Source organism: Cupressus sempervirens, chromosome 1 (assembly GCF_028749045.1).
Source record: "Cupressus sempervirens isolate cs-2001-9-10 chromosome 1, ASM2874904v1, whole genome shotgun sequence".
NCBI lineage: Eukaryota > Viridiplantae > Streptophyta > Pinopsida > Cupressales > Cupressaceae > Cupressus > Cupressus sempervirens.
In genome coordinates this window covers 69,362,334-69,378,372 of record NC_143118.1, presented here as the reverse complement: position 1 = coordinate 69,378,372, position 16,039 = coordinate 69,362,334, and the positions used below count along the sequence as shown (strand labels likewise).

The 16,039-nt window shown below is 34.1% G+C and overlaps 1 protein-coding gene across 2 annotated transcripts in view; it reads right to left on the bottom strand.

The window, feature by feature from the left end:
- LOC149576190 (RIBOSOMAL RNA PROCESSING 5) overlaps positions 1–16,039 on the bottom strand; it is a 181,269-nt gene that overhangs the window by 16,137 nt on the left and 149,093 nt on the right. For both annotated transcript variants that reach the window (XM_089816614.1, XM_089816615.1), the window contains exons 26-30: positions 10,631–10,907; positions 10,421–10,495; positions 10,068–10,215; positions 8,977–9,637; positions 6,374–6,434 (exon numbers count right to left, since the gene is read on the bottom strand). In XM_089816614.1, coding sequence (XP_089672740.1) covers positions 6,374–6,434; positions 8,977–9,637; positions 10,068–10,215; positions 10,421–10,495; positions 10,631–10,907 — 1,222 coding nt within the window. The remainder of the gene's footprint in view (positions 1–6,373; positions 6,435–8,976; positions 9,638–10,067; positions 10,216–10,420; positions 10,496–10,630; positions 10,908–16,039) is intronic.

The window sequence follows — 16,039 nt, the reverse complement described above, 5'->3', positions numbered from 1 at the left end:
TTGGGAAATTCTGAGTTTCAATTATGATAATGAAAGGCAAATGGATGTATTGAAGTTTCAATTCAATGTTTTGAACATTAACATGTTATAATATCAATCCTATATTGTGATCACCAAGCTAGCACTTTCATTGTTAATTTACAATAGGGATACAATTAAATTTGATAAGGATTAATTCACCACCTTTTTGAATTCTGAATATAAGATCATAATTCCTTGCTAAGCTTCATAAAGAATAAAATCAATTTGATTAAGAGGATTATATCCCCTTGCATGCTTGTGTGTCAATTAGATTTAGAAGATTATAACTCCATATTGACTCTAGAAATGTTTAACTCATCTTGTGTATCTAAGAATTTTAGCAAGGAAACATGTCAACACTTAGCCAAAATTGGCCTCTTTTAAAAAATAAAAAAATGTGCATCTCCAAATCAAATAAACCCTCTCTGGAAAATGTATGGGAAAGTTTTTATTTTCACATCCTTGTCACAGAGAATATTCTCTTGGATGCTCCTTATTAATAATTGTTTTCTCCTTATTAATAATTATTTTCTTTCAAATGCAATAGCTTAATTTTCAAACTCTAATTAAATAGGATATGACATATATCCTATCCCAACTATAAAACTTTAGTAATAACTATCCTAAAAATGTCCTATCTCATTACTCTACTTTTCTCCATCTCTCAACCACATCCTCCTAGGCGTCAGTTGTATTGATTGGGAGTTGGAGTGTGAGTTAACCAAAAAATGGGGCAAACAATGTAAAAACAATTAATTTAGTCTTAGGGTGAATATCCCATGTCACCACCTTTATCTCATGTCTTTACATCATCGAATTAAGAGACTCTTGGTTATCTCTTAAATCCCCATCCCTTATTCAAACCCACGTACCACTGTTATCTTCCTTGGTCAGCGCTCTGCGTGTGTGGGAAAGGAGAAGGCGTGGTTGGGAATCGTTTTCAACCACCTACCTGTTTCCACCACCCGCTCCATCTCCATGCGAATTGCTAGCCTTGCCCTCACGCACGCAAGGGGCAGTGGAGACAAGTCTGTTAGCGCTGACAGACCTTGGTCAGCGCGTTGGGATTGGGTAGCGTGAAGGTAGGTGGGGTATGGCTTGGGTGAGTTTAGGTGGGGTATGGTAGGAGTTAAGTCTTGGGTAAGTGTAAGTTAGTAAGTTTAGTTTAGATTTAGTTGTAATTTTAATTAGTAGTAGTCATGTTTAATTAGTAATTAGGTTAGTTGTGTAGATGGACTTCTGGATTCTAGTTAGTTAAGTTGTGTTTCAATATGAAGTTTAGCTAGGATAGTTTTAAATTTATTGAGTTAAATTTAGTTGTTATATTGTTAGTGTAGTGCTAAATCATGATAGTTTAAAATTTAATGTATGCTAATTTAAAATTTAATGTATGTTAATTTTAAATGAGGATTTGTGGTTATTGTTACTCGATCAATTGTATTCTAAGCTAGGGTATTAGATGTTTAGATAAATTATAGATTGTTTATATTCTTAATTAAAGATGGCATTAATCAATAAACTAGATTTGAAATTTGAGGGCATTAGGAGGAAATGTATTGTGTTAAGAAATGATATTATAAATATTAAATTAGTTATTATAAAAGTTTAACTTGGAAATTTGAATATCTTAATTAGAATGATTTTAATGTTTAATAATTAGTTTTATAGATTGCGAGAAGAGTTAAATGGAACCCTACACTGGCATTTAAAAGTTGAACCTAAAATTTTAGTAGTTTTAAATAACGTTTAGTTTGACTTTTAGATCTAATTGAATTAACCCTACTCTTCGATCTTAATTGTAATGATAGATTAATGTAAGTTGAATTGTTATGAGTATGTAGGAGTTAACTTCCTAATAAACTTAGGATTAGAGTTAACTGGTTAGTAAAGGTTTAATTAATTAGCATAACTCTAGTGCTCATTGGTAAGGGAAGTTAATGGATACGTTATATATTAATTGTCATAGTATGCTTTAGTTTAGATTTCTTTCATTCAAACTTAATTTATAATTATCTCTGAGGTAGTTGTAATAATTCAGTTTATGATTGAGGATTGTTGAAATTGTAAGTTAGCTCAAGATCATTTTTTTTGATGAAAGTTAAATTAATGTTAATTTCACGCGTGAAGATTATAAAACTTAGATGAAGTGTACAGAACCTTTGCTTATATTATGAGCACAAGCATATCAAGCTTATAATAGTTTTAAGTTTTAACAAAAAAAAAATTGTGTGTTTTTGTCCTTACTTTTGGGCATGACAAAGGGGGGTTCTAGAGTAATAAGGTATTGCCTTATTAATTAAATCATTGATTTAATTATTGAGTCAATTATTATCTCTATATTACTTAAGCTAAACTTTAGGCATATAATGATTTATATTTTTATTAATTATTATAATGCAACCTAGGTTAGTTACCTTTTAGGTTTTTAATCTCCTTTACAAGGATTGATCTCTCTTTGTAATTAACACATTCATTCGATACAATTGCAATTTATCCTTTGCACATCAAGAATGTCTCATCTTCTGTGGATCTGTGAACTCAAGCCTCCATAACTTTGCTCCTCTCTTTTGTGATAGGTGTTTGGATGCAAATTCTTGGGAGCTGTAGATTGAGTTTTCCTCAACTTCAACAAAATTGAGTAACTGACCTATAAAAACTTGCATGATGATGAGAAATTGAGGAAATTTAATTTTGTTCTTCTAGAATTTTCCAGTAGTTTTTCCCAAGTTAATCCTTACATTAACCTTTCTCACATGTGCACTTTGACTTAATTGTTAACTTGTATTTCTTGCAACTACTTCACTAGCTCAATCATATGATTAAGTGTTCAGCTGATTAAAAACATATAGTAATCATTTTATAACAAGATGACCCCACTCTCACATTAGCCAATGAATTGTGTTACAGTTTGTTGCTACTTGCACTATTAGTCTTTAAAATAAAGAATACACATTTTTGGGCATCATTGTAGGGCCAGAAATCTCTGCATTGTATCTAGAAGGTAAAGATCGCAAAACATTTTGGACAATACTCGATTCTTTAACTTTTTCACCTAAGCCTTTGATAGCATTAACTATTTCATCTACTCTTAATAGATATTCAGCAATACTTTCTTCCTCTTTCATTTTAAGTTCTTCAAATTTGGCCGTATAGGTTTGTAGCTTAGCTTGCTTTACTTTCTCATCTCCTTCATAAACACCTTTTAATTTATCCCAAATTTCTTTAGCAATTTTGCAATGCATTACTTTAGTAAATTCATTGTTCGCTAAACCGCATAATAAAGCGTTTCTTGCTTTCGCATTATTTTCGCAGTCTCTTTTTTCAGCAGCATCAGTTAAAGGTCCTTTAGGTAAAACGTATCCATTTTCAACTGACATCCAAACATCATAACCAATAGATGCAATGTAACTTTCCATCCTAACACTCCAAAATGCATAATTAGTTCCATCAAAGAGAGGTGCTTTGTTTGATGATGCTCCTTCTAAATTGGCCATGTGCTCTAGTACCAAGATCTACTTAGATTGACTAGATCTATTGATAAGCACTGGCTCTGATACCAATTGTAGAACACAATAATAATCCTAAGAGGGGGGGGTGAATTAGGATTATACTAAAATCTTTTGCCAATTTAATTTATTGCTAAACTTGTGTTAAATATTTCATCAGTGTACCATAATATCAACAACAATAATCAAATAAACACAATCCACAAGAAGAGTACAGAAGATATAACGTGGAAACCCAACTCGGGAAAAACCACCAACACCCAGACTGCTAGGAGCTACTGTCCTAATCTAGTCTCACCAATCTTTCTTCAAATACAACTTTTAAGGGCTTCAACCTTTAGGAGCAACAACCCCTTTTTCAGAGCTACAACTCTTTTAAACTGAGCACCCACCTAATCTGTATGAGTATCTAACTCAATGACAAATTAGAATCCAAAACACAATCCAGTTTGCTTTAAAACACTATATTATCTCTATACAAAGATTGAATTGAATTTCTGAAAGTTTGGCTTTGGTCTGATATCACTTTACTGAACATCAAAACATCTCCTTTTTAAAATTCAGACAGTAATTGAACTTCTGATAACTATCAAACCAGGAACAATTGTTTCACAGACATTTTCTTCAAATTTCAACATACAACTAAATCATTACCTGCCTTGTACATTATCACAAATCTTCTTCTGAACTTCTGTGTTGATCTCTGTTCCTAATGTATCTGCTTCTCTGATTTTATACAATCTCTAAAACTTGTTTTCATCTGTATGCTCTTCTAATAATATATACTCTCAATACCTTTTCTGTTTATGTAATCGGCTTCTTCTTCAAAACATATTCTATTTTAGTACCATCCAAAATGGACACAATAATACGAAATATATATAGAGGATGATTTAGTTGGAATTTGTTCCAACTTCCTTCGCTTTGTAATAAAACTGTCCTTTAACCAAATATTAATATGAAACACGTCACCAATAATAATCCGATGCACCGTTTCAATATTTTTTTTTGTGTCACCAAAACTTTAATAGGACTATTTCATTATCATCGGGCTGCCACAACACATACTGGGAAATATTAAGACAAACTTCTTTTGTCCTTTCCCAATTTTGTCTTTTCCCAGTTTTGTCTTTTGTCCTTTCTGAACCTTGTCTTTATTACTTGCTTTTACGTGACCAAATAAAATTACATCTGTAGTGCCTTGTGAATATATTTATTGGCAATTCTAAACAAAATTCGTTTCCTGTAGTTCTTTGTCAAACGTTTTGAAGAATGATTATCACACTAGGTTTATTTTTAAATATTCATGAGGCTGCCAATGTATCTTTTGATATCCAACTACGATGCAACAGTTGCTGTGAGTTCTTCATTCATAACCAGTCTGTATAACATTGTTCTATCACCTGATATGCAACCCTATGTATAATATCAACAAGATATCTTCCAGCCACTGCATATTTGTTTAGATACAGAGTTTACTGTGAGTCTATACAGAACACTAATGTGAAGAACAGAGTATTCAGATTCACACAGGTATGTACAAGATAATCATTTCATGGTTCGATATTCATCTAGAAAAGAGTCTATTTGACATCAATGACACTTAACACAAACTACCTTCTCAAGGCTAAGGATCTCTACAGCATACTAGTATTTTGACGATGTTTCTGTCTGCTGCAGTAAATTTGTGGGTTCTTTATTAAACCAACTGCCATAAGTCCATCACTGAAAGACTTCTGGAGTGGGTTGAATATTAGTTGTCTACTATCTTTATCTCTGCAAAAAAAATTCAATGCAGATATATTAAGATATAGTACTGGGAGTGTTAGTTTTTATATGGGGTATTATCCCTGTTTCAATTCTGCAGTTTTGTTCTGGATTTTATACTGTTAAAAGATGTAAAACTTGTTATTTCTTATCTGATACCTTGATCATTAAGAGCAACGGGTTCTCTTTGTCCCTTATGCATTTCAAGATCTAAGCATGGTATTATAATGTACTCACTTTTTTATTTAAAAAAAATCTTCTTCTAAACCAAAATAACTCTGCTACTATCTCAGTGTTATCCGATTTCCACAACCCATTGAAATTAAATTGAGAAGCTTCTGGTTTAGATCGTGTGTGTTTTTAGCATCAATGTTCCAGATCATACTCCATGATGAAAAAGTTTGCATGGAAGAACAATATATTGGAACAAAGAGAAAACTGTCTTAACATTTTATGATATAGCAATATCTAATTATGCCAAAACATTCAGCATAAGAGTTTATTTGTATGGAAGACAAAATATTGGAAGATGGATGAAACTATCTTGGCATATCACAACTTAGCCATATCTAATTAGTGAAATGAAAACAAAAAGTTTACTTATCCAAGATGAGAAAGGCTGGAGTTCAAGAATATTCTACATAGAAAGTGTTTTCTGTACGTAAAATATTGAGGCTAAAAAAATAGACCATAACGTTCTGGTAGATGCCTAATAAAGCACAACACATACTCTATATCCCTATCTAGATTGATATTGAAGTCATGAAATACAGGGAATCATTTGCATATTTGAGCAGATAAGGTTTTCATAAGGTAAACTAAACACATTAAGATCCATCAGAATAGATCTACACAGTGTCACCGTGAACAACTGACAAGCAATGAGCTATAATCTAAACCAAAGAAGGTGAGTGTACAAAAGATAAGTAATTCATATCGGATGTTTTCTGGATATCACAGCCACCTTTTATCTGGATGGTGAAACCCAGGTCTATCAAATACATTTGCTAGTTAAAACACATCATTTTTTACAAACAAGCAAATATTGTTAATTAAACTTTTCAAGAGATAATTAGTACCTTAACCTCCATATTTTCCCTGAGATTGCTGGTTTTGTCAATTGAACATCCAAGATATTCTCTACAAGATAAAATACCAGATATCAAAACTCAAAACATCTGCTGACAAAAGTAGGCTGACTCATATTTACTAATAATAATTATAATGTACAAAAAATGATGCACAAATATTTTGAAAAAGGAAACCAAAACAGATGCAAGCAATAGATTTATTTCAAAACCAAAAACTAAACATCTGCAACAACATGTCATATATAATAGGCATGATAACAAAAAACTGAATCCATGGAAAACCAATGAACCAATTCCAGTTATCTTGCAGAACTGAATGGGTATTCATTTCTTGCATCTGGAAATGCAATTCTTGCACCCGCATCCGCACCCAAATCGGCGACTTAGTATAAATGGGATATCTTTTTAAAAAGATTTTAAATGTGTTTTGTAATGTGAACTATTTTGATCATCATTGGATGTATTTTTTGAAAATTATATAAGTGAATTATATAAGTGAATTCAATGTTGGATTTTTTTTCAATTTTTTTGACCTTTCCGAACTTCATAGCTGTCAAACTTGAACTCGAACCTTGTGATATAGCATATAAGGAATACAAGTAGCATTAAGGTCAACTTGAGTAAAGTAACCCTAAGTGTGGCTGAAAGGCCCAATGGCAGGTGTCATTCCATGATCATAGGCTTACTGAATAGGCTTGAGGGGCCTTGTATGATCTCCCATGGTACTCCATAATGCGGAATGGGTTATTGGCTATGTTCCCCAGGGACACATACCCGGCCTAAAACCCGGCGTTTCGAGGACGGGGACGTCTCGAGGACAGGGGCACGAGTATGGGACGTCCCCCAACCGTCCCCAAAAAGTGAAAAAATGCAGGGGATGTCTCGGACACTTGGGGATGGCTGAGGGGGAAAAAGGGGACGGCCAGAAGTACCAGGTACTTCAGGCCATCCCCCTTTTTTGTTTGCATAAAATTTAAAAAGTTTAACATAAATTTTTTTTTTGAAGCCTCCAACTTGGTCGGCCAAGTTGTCCCCACCCCTTCAAATGCCCTAAAAGGCAGTAGAGGCAGAATAGGAGCAGCAGGCTGCTTCATTTTTCTATGTTTTTTTTTTAATGTTGAACATGAACATGATTATGATACATTGATACTTATGACTTTATGGCAGCCCTCTACCCTTTGGGCCTATAGCTTTGGGCATATTTTGATTTTGATTTTCAGATTTATCATATTTGTCATTATGACATTATGATATTGACAATTGTTAATATTCATTGTTCAGTGTTCACTGATATTGATATGCATTTTGACAATTGGGTACTAAAATCGGATATTATTTCCTAGATGTCATTCAAATGTTGTATTTTATGGTTCTATAATGTTTAAATGACATGCTCATATGAATGACATGTATATTTGCAAATTTCAATATATATATTAAAATTTCCCTATATATATATATAGCCATCCCCATTTGCCATCCCCCCCCCCCGTCCCCAAAATTGCCAAAAAATGTTGCCGTCCCGGAAACCCGTCCCGCCGTCCCCTACCGTCCCCGTACAGGAAACTTGGGGGAACGTAGGTTATTGGGGAAGATTTTAAGGGAATCCTACATGTACAATATGTTAATTATAGTGATGATTAGAACTCTATTTTTAGCATTGTAGAATTATATGTTTATCTATTTTCCATACTGACTACTAACCTGGCTGTGGGTCCTAATTCAAGATATAAAGTTGACAATCTACATTCTGAAACATAATTGATAGCTTATTTGGGGATTCTATGGCAAATAAGAATTAAATCCCAGCTGGGGACATTAAAGGATGGCATTCCATCCTGGACTAGGTCAATCAACTCTCTTTTGCTTTGCTAGCCTCCTCAGGGTGCGTGGAAGAAGATGAGGCAACTGACCAGGACAGAAGTAAATAATCAGAAAGAAGCAGTGGAAAAACAATCTGTAGGTTGCATGACTTAGATCAAAGAAAAGATAAACATTGCATTACTATGTTTCTTGTCTGTTATGATAAGGCACGGTAGCTGGTATGTTTTTTAGGGTTGCTGATATTCAACAATGTTCCTTAGCGTACATCTATATAGATCCCTCTATATAGATCCCCATATATAGATCCCCATAAATTATCTTTAGAAAAACAAACTTGTGTCTTAGCGTACATTGATTAGTCTACTTGCAGGTATCCTTCTACAAAATAACCAGATTCATTCAAGTCACCAATTGTTTCAAACCTTTATCATACAAAAGAAATTCTCATATTAATAAACGAAATTTCTTGAAAGTGTGGACTACATCAAGCATATAATAAAATACCATAATGGAATTTGAGTTTTGAAAAATTGCTATGATATGCTTCAAAAATAATCTTGTACACAAACAGTAGATTTAGACTTAAAAGTTCATAAATGCACAAAGTCAGTACTCAACAGAATATGAAGCTTGACCCACAAATGCAAGGCTTTAAATATACAAATGTTATTATACACTTACAGAGGAAATTTAAATGCAAGGCTTTCAATAAACAAATGTTTATCCTTTTTCTAGGAAATTGAACAATAGAAAAAGGATGTACATACAATTGAGATTTATTTGTATTTCTCTCTTCAACAGCTTCACTGTCTATCCGTGACTGCCTCAGGGACAAATCAATTTGCAATTTCCCATCAGCTGGTGTAGTAACTAACAAGACTATGCACTTCACAAACTGTCCTTGCTTAAACCCAGCAAGAGGATTCTCTGTGTAAGTGTCCATTAACTCTGTGAAATGAACTCTGCCATAAAGACGAGCTCCAATCTGCACGCTTATACCACCAACTCCTGAAAAAAATTTATCAATTCGTCCACCCAAAACATCACCTGCATGTATCTCATGAACAACCTTTTCATGTTTCACGGCGGTGCTACAATTAGTTTTTCCATGATCAATGGCACCACCATGATTTCTTTCATGACAAAAAGATATCTTGCGCAGAGTTAGATCTAAGATTCTATTCTTCTTGTCCGCCTTAGAAATATGGCAAACAATAGCCATCCCAGCTGTGAATCGCTTTTGAAAAGCACTCAGTTCTGAAGGTTCAGAGGAAGAATCCAAGATGAACATGCGCCCTCTCATATGGCGAGAAACTACGAACCAAACCCAATCTTTTTTAATCTTTTCTACAAATGCTGTAACTGTGTCACCAATATTTAAATTTGGAGGTGCAAGTACATGGCCTGGTTTTTCATCAGTTCCATTCCCTAGTAATAGCAGAGAAAGGTATAAGAAATCGTATACCAATACAAAACAACAGTATTCTCTTTGTAGAGTTTTTGGGAATAAGCTTCTTATTCTAGAATGCAACCTCAAAACTCTATTATTAAACATTTTAATCATGAAGAAATAGCAATTGCAAACAACAGTATTCACTTCGTAGAGTTTTTGGGAATAAGCTTCTTATTCTAGAATGCAACCTCAAAACTCTATTATTAAACATTTTAAACATGAAGAAATAGCAATTGCATAAATTCCACAAGCAGGATAAAAAACTTTAGAATTAATTACAGTGAAGTGCAGTATTACTGACAAAAACAGAGCAACCTAATACATACTATGAAGGATGGGTTAGCATTGTCTCAAAAATGAACAATCACAAATACCTTTAGTGCAGCCCAGATTAAGGATAAATACCTGTATGTGCTGATGATCTGAGAGAAAAATCCCACATATATTCACTCATTTTCTTATATATTTTAGGGCCTTCTACTACATATGCCATCATTTTTTGTCCAATCGTGAATTGACTAAAGGGATTCCCTTCTTTGTTTTCACAATCCAACTGTTTGAGAGGCACCAAAAGTCAACAAGCAGCAAAAAGCTAATGTCTTGAACAGGACCATTAAAGATTCTAATGATGCTAAGCATATATTCAGGAATGGCTATATTATATTATTGAACATCAATAAAAAAATAACAGACTAGAGTTTCTAAGTTATTTTATACTTGTGATAATCTCTTACTTTTAGTAACTAATGAAGACTTACTTCTGTAATATGTATCCTGCCATGTAGACCTTTCCCAAATTTTAACACCATTTCCAAAGGTTTTATTTCAAAAACCTGAAGTTAATAATCAAAATTTCATTAAAAACGAACATAATCAAATGAATATGTGCAAGTATACTCAATGCAAGCTTTAGGAATGAATCATTGCAGTAATATAGCACAGTGCCCTGCTTATAAAAGTCAACTCACCTCTACCTCAACAATGGAACCAACATCATAATTTGATTCTCTTCCAATCTGTTTGGAGTCTGCAAAGGCACCATGTTTATTTTGAGTGCTAATTTTGAGCTCTTCTGATCTCCGAGCACGTTTGGTGTCCGAGAGGACACTTGGATCCCTCGGTGAATCACTTTTAGGATGCAATTCTGTATTTGCCTTTTTTCTGAGATCACTAAGATAGGACAATAAAAGTAATAACCTCCCTGACTTTGAGGCATTAGGAATGGCTTGTACTGTAGCATTTATCCTATGGAAATTAAAACAATTGACAAGTCAAAATATCAATTGGTTTCATTTAAAGTTTCAATCAAATGTTACCATTGCAAAAGTTTATAAAACATAACTGGCTCAGAAGAGTATAAATGGCTTTTAAGAATTCATTTTGATACAAAAACTGCATTGATGAAACCAAACTTTTCTATTCTACAAACTGTATCTGATAAATGCTTCCTCCATTACTCAATACTTATGATAGAAAGTAAATTATGTGGTTTTCTTGTATTATAAATTTGATCCGAAAGGAATTTTGCTTTGTAATAATCAACCGTGATGATGCCTGTGTCTTTCTGTTCAGCAAAAGACCTTTGAGATACTTTATAATTTTTCTTCATGAAGAGTTTGTATGATAGAAATCCGAAAAATAGACTAAAATTACATAGCCTAGTGCACAGCTTAGGTATAATAATAAGAAAAAGAATTCCATCCTCCGCCTACAGTGTAAAGCATAGATATCTCAATTTGCATCTTTAAGGAACAAAAATACTAATAGCACATGCTGAATTCAGCATAATACCCATTTATAAATTACAAAAAAACTAATAGGACATGCTGAACTCAGCACAATAACCATTTCACGGGTGAAAATCCTCAAAATTGGTGAAAAGGTCTGCCATTGTGTATACTACAGTTTCCAATCATGCAGGATGATTGGTGGAGGTTTCCTATGGTTTTGGAGGCCATAAAGGACTGATATCTCTATGCAACAGTAACAAGAAGCCCAAGAAGAGTGAAGTTTCATGCTTGGAATTGATTGGAGGAAGGGCCTTGGATTGGAAACAGTGCATTTAGACCTTGATCGATAGGTTCCATGTGTTGGAACCTAAGAAGTCGATGAATTGCAGGGGAGGTTGTTGGTGGGTTATGACATGATTGGTCCTGGTTCGGATGCCCGAAGCGCAGTGCAAGCCCCGCAGATGTGCGCAAGGATACTCAGAGAAGTGCACACAGCACTACCTTGAGTCATCCACTCGCCCAGGCCATTTTTGGCCTTGCACTCAATTTTGCAAGTGATTAATGTTTTTTTAATTATTTCTTTTTTTTTTTGCTCCTAAACCCAAAAATGAAGCTAAAGAAGCTATCCATTCTTTATTTTTCTTATTTTTTTTGCAAAAGGGCTCTCCTCTCATTTCGTCTCCATTTTGGCATTTTGCAAGCAAGGTCATAGGGTGTCAGATAGCTTCCTCATAGGAGTTTTAAGCATCTAAGTTAATCATTTCATCCATTCTTGAGTCCTTTTACTAAATATTTTTGAGATTTTAATGAATTTTTTCAAGTTTGGAAAGAATTTTTACAATTTCTTTTCCACTTTTTTTAAAGAGAAGAAGAAACAAGTTTAGATACCTATATTAATATTTTTGTATCATATTTTTGCACTTGTATGCTTGATGTTCTTAGTTTATTTCTGATCTAAATTTATTTATTTCCTTATTAGATTGTATTGTGCCATTCTACTACCAGTAGTCAATGTTCAGTGGCAAGGCAAGTTGAAGGAAGCGATAACTTCAAAATTGATGTAGGATCTCCATTGTGGAGACATACCACAAGATTATCACAAGTTGCAGGAGGTGGGCCATACATTTTGAACTGTAATGTATGTCATAGTAAACCATTCAATAGCTCAAATTCTTAAGTCAAACTTCACTTTATGAGCCCTACAGGTAGAGGAATGGAAATGTGCAAAGGAAGCAAAGATAGAAAGGGGATGATTGATGCACAATTATAAAGATTTATAAAAAAACAAGAGGTTGTTGAATCAACCTCCATCCAAAAAGAACAAAATGAAATTGCTCATCGATCCAGTTGTATCCTCCAAACATTCATTCTTGTATCTGTACTAGGAGAGGAAGATGAAGAAGTAGATGTTATTGCCCACAAAAGAGGTCCATTGGATTCTGCATTTAAAATGAAGGAAAGAGAGCTTGCTAATCAACCCATTGCATGTTGCCTCTATGCCAATGATCTTCTTTTCAACTTGGCGAGATCAGCATATTAGAAGGAAATGGTGGCAACCATCAATAAAGCACCAACTAATTACACTAGTCCTAAGTATGAAAAGGTGTGTACTACTCTATTGCAAAAAGAGAAAACTTCTATAGAGAAAGCTCTTCAACCAATCAAAACTTCTTGGAAAACTTTCGGTATATCTATTGTGTCTAATGGACAAAAATATACAAGAAACCAGCCATTGATTAATGAGATTGCAGTTCCCCAAAAGGGACAATGTTTTTTAGGGCAATTGATTGTGAAGGAGAAGTAAAGGATTCACAATTCATTACTGGGACAAAAAAATAATAAGGGAAAAAGGAGAAAAGTGGAATTTCCATTTTCGAGGTGCAAAGGTGGCATAAATAGAGAAACAAGAAAAATAGTTGTCATTCCATTAATCGAAGCGTGTAGGTGGCATCTTAGAAGTTTGTCGAAAGTTCCTTAAATTATGCATTTAATATTTGTTGTGATCCACAAAAGAAATGTAATTTTCTAATTGGGCTACATAGTGGTACCTAGTTGTATTTAGGTGGAATTCTAGAAAGTTGTGGATATTGTAGAAGGTTGTGGATATTGTGTAGGTGGAATTCTAGAAGGTTGTGGATAAGTCATGCATTGGGTGGTAAGTGCCTATTTAAGCAAGGCATATGAGCATTTCTAATCAAGCTTTTGAAGGAAAAGCTTCAAGGTGTGAAAGTTCAGAAGTAGAAGTTTCAAGGTGAAAGCTGTGGAAGGTGAAGCTTGGAAAGCTTTGGAGGCTTTGGAAGGTCAAGCTCTTATTGTGCAAGCTAGTTGGAAGCTCTTGGTTTTGGAGTTCTCTCATTTGAAGAGTAGTGTAAGGATTTTCAAGTATAATAAAAGTGTTCTTTGGGAAGCATTTTATTTTCTCTTGGTCTCCATATTGATGCATTCTTGGTTATGAGTTGGTAAGGGTGGTGTGGCCCTTCATCAAGTGGTATCAGAGCATACCTTCATCACCTAGAGATGGTGAGTACTGTGAATCTGGTTCAAGTGGTTACATATAATGTCAAAAATTGTAGGTGTGCACGTGTTTTGGTTGAGTCGGTATGACCATATTTTTTGGACACCATGCACTGTAGACTCCCTCAACTTGGTCATGCAACAAATTGGCACCTAGATAGATTGAGTTAGGAAATATACCAAGAGGGAGAGGAGATACAATATGTTTGTGACAAACCACCACATGTCATGATCCAAATTCAGATCATTCCCAAGTTGGAGTTGCTTAAGGTAAATTGTAATTGTAAAGTTTCTTACCAAATTTTAAATTCGATGGCAGACTGGTGCACAATTTTATTGCAGGTATGAATGCTACTAACAATGGACTGATTCAATCTAGAATCTATAGAAGTTAGTGCAGAAATAACAGAGATAAAATAATATTCTTGAACTCAGAATGTCCTTTGATACTTTGATATGCATTAATTGATTTCGATGCCTTGTTTACTCGGGCAGATCATGTATATATATTGAGTGAAAGGGTGTGGGGATGAATGGTCATGTCTCTGAATGGCGACATGGACATTCATCCTTACACCTATTTGAAAGTAACTGATCATTCATGATTTGTTACAAACTTAACACAAGTAAAACAATGTAATACCAATCATTAAGATTTGCAGCCCGATATAAAGTGTAGATCGAAAGAGATCTAAATACCAAAGGAATCAGAATATCTTTTGATCATGCCTTAAATGATCTCAGAAAATATAAATCATTGTTTTCTACTGTGCATTGGTTACGTACAACAAGTATGTATGCATATATGTATAACAGTATGTGCATCATACTATTGTACACATATATATCCATACGGCTGGCAGGTGTCGATGCTCTCAAGTTGTTCATACAATTTGTATGGTTGGTAATAGCACAACGGGACTCCAATCGGCACTCTAGGTAGTCGAGTTGCCAAGTACCATGACCACTAGCAAAGGAGACATGGCATCGAAAAAATCAAGAAAAATGGTGTTCCATAGTGTTTTGTGTGGTTTCGAGGGTGCTAATTTGGTCTTGGCAAAGGAGGCGCTACCCCTCGACCTCACTTTGGGTGTTACCCCCAGACCCTATTGGATGCACTATCCCTCGATCCCGTTGAGTGTGTTGCCCCAGACCCCCATTTTGCTTTTGCTAAACAACTCTGAATTTGTGCAATACAAGTCATTATCTACACTCTTGTCATTAGTCTTCCTAGTTATTACTTGATGTATACTTGTCATCTAGAAGAGGACATTTTCTTTTTAGGGGGTGATGATGTAGGTGGCAATTATTCCATGAATTGTTAAATAAGAATTTTGTTAGTTAATAAAACATTGTACTGAAGGGGTGTCAATTGTATCGTCAATTCATGATGGTTGGAGACGTAACCAACCATGTCAAGTATATTTGTGTGGAATCTAGAACAAATGAGTGTGTGGTGAATGTCGATACTATTATGCTATGAAACATAAATCATTCTATCATTTATGGTGTAATGTGATTCTAGTTATTCATGCTATTGTTGTATTTCATTTATAAATGGTATTATGCACTCTTGTTGAAGGTGCATATATCGTGCAATCCATCTCAACTTAGACATCTAACAATTACCCACACAAGCTGTGCTAACACCCAAATGCGAACTACCAATAATTATTTTTGGTTATTTATTGTATTAAATAAAACTTTCTTTCTTTTATATACTTTAGGCATCCTTGCTGCATTTATGAATGCCAAACCTTCCAAAATTCTCTCTTGCTTATTCAACATCCTCACAGATTTACCATATGCTTAAACTAATGTATATAAGTATCCATGTAAATAAAATAAAAAAATTGAATATGTTCTACCATATTAATGTAATGGCTTGTGCCATAAATGTCTCGACCTCTACATATGATTTTGTATAAATGATACTTTCCATATCACACAGCACATACTTTTTAATCATAATGATAGAAACACCTTCTTGATGACAACACTGATTTGACAGTAATGGTATTATCTCTTCCTTTGACATCAATGTCAATATTCCCAAAATATAAGTTAAAATTTTATTTTCCTTGATTAAGCAGGAATTCATAAACTCCGGAACCAAGTTGATACAATACAGAA